Source organism: Pyrus communis, chromosome 2 (assembly GCF_041283825.1).
Source record: "Pyrus communis isolate YQ-2024b chromosome 2, ASM4128382v1, whole genome shotgun sequence".
NCBI classification, from domain to species: domain Eukaryota; kingdom Viridiplantae; phylum Streptophyta; class Magnoliopsida; order Rosales; family Rosaceae; genus Pyrus; species Pyrus communis.
Window position 1 is genome coordinate 20,729,287 of NC_142566.1, and position 9,931 is coordinate 20,739,217.

General features: G+C 36.3%; 1 protein-coding gene and 1 pseudogene across 1 annotated transcript; both read left to right on the forward strand.

Moving 5' to 3' along the window:
- Nucleotides 1-934: 934 nt before the first annotated feature.
- LOC137748549 (uncharacterized) lies at nucleotides 935-4,056 on the forward strand. The gene is made up of 3 exons (XM_068488716.2): nucleotides 935-1,361; nucleotides 1,485-1,700; nucleotides 3,765-4,056. Exons 1-3 carry the CDS (start codon nucleotides 1,122-1,124, stop codon nucleotides 3,843-3,845), a joined length of 537 nt encoding a protein of 178 aa, XP_068344817.2. The 5' UTR covers nucleotides 935-1,121; the 3' UTR covers nucleotides 3,846-4,056.
- On the forward strand, nucleotides 3,845-7,729 carry LOC137747804 (plant-specific TFIIB-related protein 1-like; annotated as a pseudogene).
- The last annotated feature ends 2,202 nt before the right edge of the window (nucleotides 7,730-9,931 follow it).

The following is a 9,931-nucleotide window of genomic DNA, read 5'->3' on the forward strand; positions in this document are numbered from 1 at the left end:
AGTTTTGCTACGGTCAAACTTTTTCCAAAAAAAAAAAAAAAAAAAAAAAAAGCCTAAATTTTTTAACTCATAACGGTTTTTCTCCTTCAACCCTTTTGGCTTAAAGTTTTAGCTTGAGATTATTAAACAATGAATTTAGATATATTTTTTCTTAAAGTAACTTTTTTAAAAAATAAAAATAAAAACTATGTAGACTATCCTAATTTGATTTTATAACATTTTAATCTAAAAATATTTAGATTCCGATAAATATTGAAAAACCACTAAACCGATACCATGAAACTCGTGGAAAACTATGAAAGAATATGAAACACATAAAAAAAAATTTAATTACTTTACCGTTGGGTTTAAATGTGGACCATTATATATATATTTTTTCTTACCGTTGGATTTGATCATATTAGATTTTAACCATTGAGTTCAATAAATTTATAAATATAAAACTAAAAAAAAAATACACATATATGGTGAGTTAGCCTTACTAACTTAAAGGGAATTCTCAGGTTAAATTTGCCCCAAGGAGTATGTTTAGAACCCAAAATTTGAGTTTTACTTCAAGGGTTGGAGTAGATCTAAAGAAGGTTGACATTTTCATCTTACATTTATTGGAGAGTTAAAGGAAATCTAACTTTTGAATTAATTTGCTAAATTATTTTTAACATAAGAGTTTATATTTTAAATTTTTTATCACAAAAATTATCTTCCGAATACGCTATGAAATCATTAATTCGATTTCGCCTTGAAGTATCTCACTTCGTAGTTTTTGCACAAAATCGAGATCCAGCGGCCAGCCCATCAAAATCAAACCCAATTAAATGTCAAATCCATCGAAATTTATAAAATGTGGTGGCCCGCATGTCGTTCATTGTTTTTTTTTATTTTTTTTATTTTTTTTTTTTTTTTATTAAAAGAAAGCTCCACGCCTTGCTTCCCTGAAACAGCAAATCCAACCAGGAAAGCAAACACTCCTTCGATTGGATCCTCCACGCTCACAATGTGCACAGCAAGCACAAGATTCACGTCCAATTTCCAAATATAGAAAGAATAAAACCACAAAATAATCAAGATTTTTGGGTGTTTGAATTTGAATTGAACTCAATCTTTGTGGGGGTTAATCCGCAATGAAGGATGACGACGGCCTTCCAACAACGACGGCGGCCAGCAGCGGGAAGAAGGAGAGCTCGGATTCGGGTCTAATACTCGGCAAAGGCAGGTACAAGTTCTGGGCTTTGGCCGCGATTTTGTTGCTCGCGTTTTGGTCCATGTTCACCGGCACCGTCACGCTCCGGTGGTCGGCCGGCAACCTCAACCGTCTCTCTGACGACTTCGACTCGCCCATTCACGACGATCTCGACGTTCTTGTATGAGTTTTCTCGTTTTGTTTTTGTGGGTCGATTTGGTTGGATCTCTGATTTGATCGGTTAATGGGGATTTTGGATTTTTTTTTTTTTTTTTCTTTTCTTTTCTTTTTGGTGGTGGTGTAGGAAATGGAGGAGAGGGAGAAGGTGGTGGAGCACATGTGGGATGTGTACACTAATAGCCGTCGGATCAGATTACCGAGGTTCTGGCAGGAGGCATTTGAGGCTGCCTATGAGGAGTTGACCAGTGACGTCCCTGGTGTTCGAGAGGAAGCCATAACCGAGATCGCTAAGATGTCCGTTCGCTCTGTGGATCTTGATCCGCCTCCGTTCCAATCTGCAGTGAGTGCCCTATCCTTTGTGTTGTTTTGTTTGATTACTTAAGGACTTGTATAGGGTTCATTTGCTCTGTGTTAATCAAGCTACGTTGCTCATTATCTGTAGATTGCATTGCTCTTTTAATTAGTGAAATGGGTTAGTAACTTAGGGAGTTGGGTACTACTGTTAGGACGTCAATTAGCAAGAGTGTTCCATTAGTTAACCTGTTTATGATTATTGATTATTGGTTACCAAGAAAGCAATAGAGCAGAACTAATTCAAAATTTCTTTGCTTTCATTGTTATGAAGATCGGCTGGGGCTAAGTAGGAATTTAGATTTGGATGCTCCGATGTTATGAGCGTTACTGCTTGAGATTGACATTATAATCAATTTAACTCGGGTGATAACTTTATGCTGCATAATCAGTTTTTATCTTGGTCTGTTGTCAATTGTTTTTGGTTACTAGGTTAATCTTTATAGGAGCACTTGAAAACTGGGTTGATTGAGATCGCCCTGGCCAATGTCCGAATTCAACCCAAATCTGTCATTGTTCAGCTTTCAATTGATTAGGTGCTGAAATTTTGGGCAGGATGAGTGACAAGCAGGACTTCTGGCCACATTGGCTGTGGAATTTCAATAACCATTTTGCCTTCAGAATTTGGGTTGCTGTGTGGTTAACAAGAATTAGGTTTCACTTAGCTGACTGCTAAGAATTACCTTTCACCCTTTGTATGAAACTTAACTGAATTCATTTTGCAAGTTAGCTGCAAACCCAGATGAGCAACCAGAGTTTAGGTGGATCCATTTGTGCATCATTAGTATTTTAGCCGACTTAGTTGCGACCCTAGATTGTAAACTGACAAAGGCCAAAATGTCCCTACTTGCCAAGAACTTTCACCCTTTGTATGATAATTTACTCGATCCATTCTGCAAGTGAAACTGAGGGGCAATTGGAGTTATTTTAGAGTTGGAAAGGGTGAGAGGTTGGGAATTTCCTAGTTGGATCTACATCTGTACATCATTAGTTTCCTTAGCTGACTTAGCTGCCACCCAAGATTGTCAGAAGACCAAAGGCAGAAGCTACTTGCCAAGAATGTTCACCCTTTGTATGAGGATTAACTTCATCCACTCTGCAAGTGAAGCTGAGAGGCTGTGGGAATTATTTAGAGCTGGAAAGGGTGAGAGGCTGGTGATTACCTTCTTAAATCAACATCTCTACATCCTTGCTTTCCTTGGCTGTAGGAACTGTGAGATTCACTCCCTTCCAGTTCATGCATGTTGTGATGCGTCTGGATGAGCATGTTCCGTAACAAAAATCTGTGTGATTTTCGTTCTTGCAGAAAAATATGCGATTGACATGTCAGATTACTGAATTCAGTTTTCTCGTTGGGTAAATTATTTGTGCCAGCCTTCTTTTGGTGTTCCCATTTTGTCTTTTACGTTTTGTACCATGTAATACCCATAATTAACTAGAACGTAAGGTTTTCTCCATGGGCCTTTGATAAGAATTATGCTAAAAACGCAGAGGATTTCCTCTGAATGGAAGAATTTGTTAAGCATGACACAACATGTGTAGTCAATTAGCTTTCTAAGTGACAAATTAGGCCTGGAATGTTAAATTGATGTTTTATACTAGCTGAGCAGATGGTGTTCTATTATGTAAATACTAAAATTTAAAGCATAATAAGAATTAGATAGCTGTCCACACATTTAATTTCGACTGATCTCGACAGCTAACCATATTGTTTATCCGAGGACAATGTCAGTTGTATTTGTATGCCTGTGTCATGCCCTACACAATCACCACAATGGCACATGTTCTCTTAAGATAACGTGGTCGTGTGGTTGATGGGAATAATTAATTCAGAAGTTCGACCTATGCATGAAACCTACTCGTTTAGTTTCTTGGCATGAACATCTTGATCTTGACTAAAGTAATCACTTCCTTGTATGTGCCCTGATGATTAGACCAAGCCTTACCATTTGGTTCCTTAATATTTGCAAATAATTTCATAGATGCCTATATCTTAGCATGGAAATTTGTTTATGCATGGTAAGTTTTAACAAGTTCCGTCCTTCTCTATCAGAGCGCACGAGAATTTAGCAAGACTTTGAAGCAAGCAGAGAAGGGTAGAGAACTGGTGACTTCTACGGGCAGTGGTCGATGATGTCTGGATATGTGTTGAGGACCATCGTCCAAGTCTGCATTATCCTGCAATTGCAACTGTGTGCTGCCCAGAGTCTGGTGACCGGTAGTGATGCGCACGTCACACTCGGTTCTTGATATGTTTTTCATAGGGTAAAACTATGTAGTTGATTGGGTTCTTAAACGTTCCAGTTTTGGAGTAGATGAGTTCAAACGTGCAGGAATTTTGTTTTTGATTTTTTTTTTTTTTATATATCTTTTATAAATTTAATTTTTCAAGTGAAAGAAATTCGGAAACGTGGTTCGTGTAAACTTGTAAATGTTCTCACTCCTCCGAGATGTGGAAATGGATCATCTTTGGATCCTTCTATCAAATCCACATAATTCACAAATTTGGGCTCTTAAAATTTGATTCAACAGTTAAAATTATTATAATTTTTAAAAAGATTTTCTGTTTCTAGTCGTTAAATTAAATTTTAAAAGCTTGAATTGATGAATTATGTGGATTTGGTGGAAGGATTTGGAGATGGTCCCTCTCCGGCTTTCCCTAAGATGTTGCTTTGACAAAATTGATTGAATTACAGTGGGGCCCAAAGTTTGACACTTTGAAGGTGAATCTTGCCGATATCAAATATGGACCCATCGACAAAATCTTACCAAATGTCTACGCATACTACGCTATCCATCAAAACAAAAATATTATTTGGTCGGTAATCACGAAACAATTGTCACCCTTAAATTGGAGAGATTTTTTTTACGATGCTGGGATACGATTCAGTATATCAAATATCATAATATAAATAGTTAGATGCTTAAAATTAAAATTTAATTATTTGTATTATAATACTTCGTGTACTAAATTATGTTACCGAAAAATTTATCCTTAAATTGAATATAAACACTTTGACAATAAATGAATGTGTTTTTATTGTTTCATACGTCTTTGAAATCATCAAAACAAAAGGTTATGCATGCATATCGGACCACGTGTTTAAGCTCTCAGATTCAGGGATTGCTCTGGTCCAGGCTATCAGATAGGCCCAAGAGCCCATAACCCTCCAGGTAATTACACATATTAGTGCTAATTGGGTTTGTAATTGTACGCATTTGGAGTTGATTTCTGATTGAAAGTCTGGATTTTGATGATGGGTTTTCGAGTTTTGTGGTGACTTGGAATTTGATTTTTGTATTGTAGGAAATCTCGATTGCAACCGATGTGCCTAAGAAGGAAATCGGTAAGAAAATTAAGATGCTTGAAGAAGCACTGCAGCTTAGGGTTGGTTTGGTATTGCTGTGCTTTGAAAAAAAACTGTTTCTGCTGTGCTGTGAGAATAAGCGGCTGTGAAATAAAGCAGCAGAGTGTTTGGTAAACTTTTTTGTAAAAGTGCTTTTGAAAGAAAAAAAGCAGTATTATAATGTTTGGTAAACTTTTATGTAAAACGGATGTGAAAAAAAGCTAGTTTTTCAAAGCTAGGTTTTGCAGCTTCTTGTTTTTGGCTTTTTTTCACCCAAAACTATGAAAAAAAACTGAAGTTGAATGTTTACCAAACACAAAAACAGCTCCCAGCTTTTTTTTATACCAGCTTTTTTCAGAATCACCTCAGTACCAAACCAGGTCTTAGTCAGCCCATCAACAACAATTCCTTATTGGTCAATTCGCTACGATTTTGCACTCTCCACCATCTCAATAAATCTGCTCAGGTACCATTTGTTTCAATGTTGTATTTGCTACTTGGACTGCTCATTGAATCTACTCTTGAGAACGAGTTCATATTGATGGGAAAATAGACCTTGTATGGGTTTATAAGAGGTTGGACTACTCTCTATACAACCAATTAGTTTTATGATAGAATCTCAACTTTTTTCATGATATCAGAACAGGTTGTCCCACAGGTGAAGCCCAACGGCTATACGTGATCTACGTCACCCGAGTTGTTTTGTCTAAGTATTAGGCTTGAAAATTCGCCACACGTGATGGGACATGTTGAGAATGAGTTTCACATTAATGGCATAAGAGACCTTGCATGGGCTTATAAAAAGTTGGACTACTCCTCATATAGTCACTTGGTTTTATAGTTAAATCTCAACTTTCTTCATCTACGTTACTTGAAATGAGTTGTTATCCTTATCAAGTCTGACCATGATTCACATACTTTATTGTGGAAACTGGCAACTCACATTGTCATCAACAAATGCTTCTGCACGTGTAGAAGCCTCCCCATTGGCATCTTCGTCGCTGCAATTTATATAGCCTGCCAACTTGAAGACGAGAAAAACTCAGACAGAGATTTGTAAGGTGATTGGTCTTACTGAAGTCTCTCTCCGAAAAGTCCACGAAGATCTCTTGGAGAACTGGGATGACTTGCTCCCATCTAATTACGCTCATGCCGAGCATTCCCTACCACTGTAATCACTTCAACTCGTTCTTTGGCCTCTAAAGTTGATTTTGTTGATATACCACTTTATTTGGAGAGAGAGAGAGAGAGAAAACCTGACAAACCAAATAATGGCTTAGACTTGAAGGCTCCAACCAGGGCCGGCCTAGGCCCAGTGCAAGCAGGACGACCATCCGGAGCCCAAAAAAATTAGGAGCACCAAAATTATTAGTGTGCATATTTATATACGTTGTTATAAGATTATAAATTTATAAAATTTGTTTTAATAACATAGAAATTTAACTAGAACTGGTAATTTTGTTGTTTGAAATTAATGAGGAGGTTTTGGGTTCAAAACACCATGTGTGCTTATTTAAATTTCATTTTTTACAAATTTCTTTTCATAACAGTATAAATTTATAAAATTTGACTAAGTAATTAGAAGCAATGGTTTTTGTACTTAAAATTAACGAAAGGTCCTAAGTTCAAAATCCTGTGTGCATGTTTTTTTTTTTTTTTACGAATTTTTGTTTAGTTGTTAATTTATTTTTAATTACTAGTTAGTAACTATGTAGGTTGCTATTTTTAAACATTCATTCCAATTCAAGTCTAATCTTCAACAAAGGGTAATACGTAGACTAAATTTTTAGACCAAATTTGCAAATCATATGACGTGTCATCAAAAGGTTTAATTTCGTGCCCATTTATTACTTATACATATCCCTAAAGACTCGAAAATACCATTATTTTTTAGTCATATATTGATGAGGTTGGTAAATAAGAAAAAACACCTCAATATTTATACAAAAACACTTTAAAAGTTCAGATGGAAGACAAAACTCATAATCTATCTACTTGTACACCTGAAGTTTTTTGGTTTCCTTCTCTCGATACAAAATAAATTAATTTTTCCATGTGTTCTAAATTACTAAGTTTGAATTGCTTTTCTAAATATAATTGTATCAATGTCTTACGTGTAAAAACAAATAATTTTTTGTATGAAGTGAGGTCACATTTTTTGGCTTCGTCCCGGGCCTCAAAAATCTCTGGACTGGCCCTGGCTCCACCCATATGTAAAGATGAGTATGAGCGTTAAGGTAACTCTCAAGGTGTGTTGAATCATTCAACTACTTTCTGACAACCCCAGGTTCCTTACAGGACTTCTGGTCTAAAGGCAATAAGAAAGGAGTAAAAACACTCATCATCCTCAGTCAAGTTAACAGTGCCAGCTAGACTCTAAGTCACCAACACAATCAGCAATTACTTAGTGAAGAAGTTTGTTTGCTATAACTGTTTTTTAACTAATCATAGATTAAGATTAATTAGTTACATTAGTTGGTAACTAATCTTTATTAACTTTTGTGTATAAATACCCCAATGTAATCAGTTTTTAATCAATGAGAAATACTTTTCTAATAAGGAGTCTCAGAATGGCATGGAAGGAATGGACATCGACGAGCCACAACCTAACCAACAGTTGGAACTGAAGATGGATAAGGACTTAAAGGGTGCGTTTGTTTGCACTCACTAGCATTCACTAGATTGGATTGGACTAAGTGGTAGTCTAGTCCTGTGTTTGATACAAACCGGGACAAGATTTAATGAGACTGGTCCCGACTAAACGGGACTAAGCACTTCACTAAATGGTCTTAGCGAGACCCCCCAAAATTGGGCGGACTGCTAAGCCAACTCATCCTTACTTCGTCCCTCCTCGCTTCGCCCCTCCCATCTACTTGTCCCTCGCAAGATTCGAAACCCAGGTCCCATATATAAACTATGCCCCGCTTCGCCCCTTTCATCTACCATTTCCAAATCTAGATCCTACAAAATTCGAAGCAAAATAGGCAAAATTTTTTGCAATATTTCCATTTTCAAAACCAAATCAAAATCCAAAATTCAAAACAAGAAAGCCATTTTTTTTTTTTTTACAAAAATTGTTGTGCATCTGAAATCCACAACAGTCACTCTAATCACACTGCACCTAGTCCAAACTCCCTGATCGTAGACCTTCGCCATTGATGCTGGAGAAGCAGACCCATGAATACCCAGATGACTTAGACTTTAATTTGGGTTCTGATTCGCTAATTGTGTCCTAGAAAAATTAGGAAGAAAAAAGGAAGATGAACGGAGAGAAATACGAAGAAAAAGATGGAGATGGAGAGGGAGATGGACAAATAAAAATTTGGAAGAAACAGAGGGAGAGGAACGGAGCAAAATAAGGAAGAAAAAAGGGGATTAGCGGAAAAGAATTGGGAACAGAGATGGGAGGTTTCTAGAATGAAAAAACCAGACAGTAATAGTAATAAAATATTACTAAATATGTATTAAATAATATAAAATATTAATAAATATGAATTAAATAATATAATATTAGAATTTGTTATTATCTAAATATTAGAATTTGTTATTATCTAACTTTTTAGTTCGACACTGTATCAAACGTTTCACTAAGTTAGTCCAGCTTAATCTAGTTTAAGCCAGTCCAAGTTAGTCCCTAAAGCTAGTCCAGTCCGAAATAATTCGGTACAACAAACGCACTCAAAGGATCTTACTAGTACTCAAACGCCACCTCACATTGTAAACCCCCGCCCGCCCGCCCCCCAAAACAAAAAAGACCCAACTTCAGGTGCATGTTCAGTTACTAGGCAGTTTCGGCGCCCATCTTCATCAGTCTCCTCTTCATGTTATGCATGTGGTGCCGCCGAAGTTGGCACCTAGATATACCCAATGTTTAAATTTTTTCAATGTGGTCGATATTTTCATAGGAATATCCAAAAAATCAGAGGAAGATTTGAAAATAGGGGGTGAAGTCTAAACTTCACCTCATATTGAAAAAACTCTTAAGTTTAGGCTAAAATCGACAAATATTGTCAATATTTCTACGACATCTGTTAAATATCGGAAAAACTTTTATATTTCATCCAAACAAATGTTTGACAATCCCTAAAGTTTCATTTTATGATCCCTAAAATTTCATTTTAAATGTTCATAGTTTCCATCGAAAGCAACCGATATCGATATCGATATTCGCTATATCTATCGATATTTCCATAAATTTACATATCGATATTTCTACTGATACTAATATTTTAAACACTGATTATACCAAGCTTAGAAGTAGTGGTGGAAGTGAAAATGCCAGACAGAGTGGGGATGTCTAGTGGCGTGATTGCTGTATATAGCCTTGAACCTTAAACGTTACATCGAGTCACGGGTGTAGCTTCCTTCTCTTCTTCTTTTTTTTATTTTTATTTTATTTTTTTATGTCAAAGTAGCTTCATTCTCTTGATCGACGCAATTCTTCTGTACTTGGGTGAGAAATACGTACACTAGTTAGTTGTTTTGGGGTATAAAAGAGGTTAAATATTTGTTAATGGTTGTAGACTTTTAGTGTTGTCGTACTAAGTCATGAATTGTGTGTAATTTACGATCTTCATCCGCTTTGTAACATGATTTTTGTGTTAGATTTTTTATTTTTTTGGTAAAAAGGTAAATATATTACCATAAGAAGCAAACAAACTTACAAACTATACAACCAAAGGTCCAAAGACAAAAGTACATAGACAAGCAAAATGAACCAGCCAAGCAAACCAAAGCAAAGCCCAACCAACAGTGTGGGAACAAACCAGAAAAAACTACAGAAAATCGAGAATTCAGTAGCAGCCACTGCTGCAACAGTATTTCAAGATTCACCGAATTCCACGCCTCCAACCTCACGCCGACTTGTCGATCA

Bases quoted from the DNA above. Each gene is read 5' to 3' on its own strand.
- LOC137748549 (XM_068488716.2), top strand. From the start codon at position 1,122: ATGAAGGATGACGACGGCCTTCCAACAACGACGGCGGCCAGCAGCGGG. The intron at 1,362-1,484 runs GTATGAGTTTTC...GTGGTGGTGTAG, and splicing joins ACGACGATCTCGACGTTCTT to GAAATGGAGGAGAGGGAGAA. The intron at 1,701-3,764 runs GTGAGTGCCCTA...CTTCTCTATCAG, and splicing joins CGCCTCCGTTCCAATCTGCA to AGCGCACGAGAATTTAGCAA.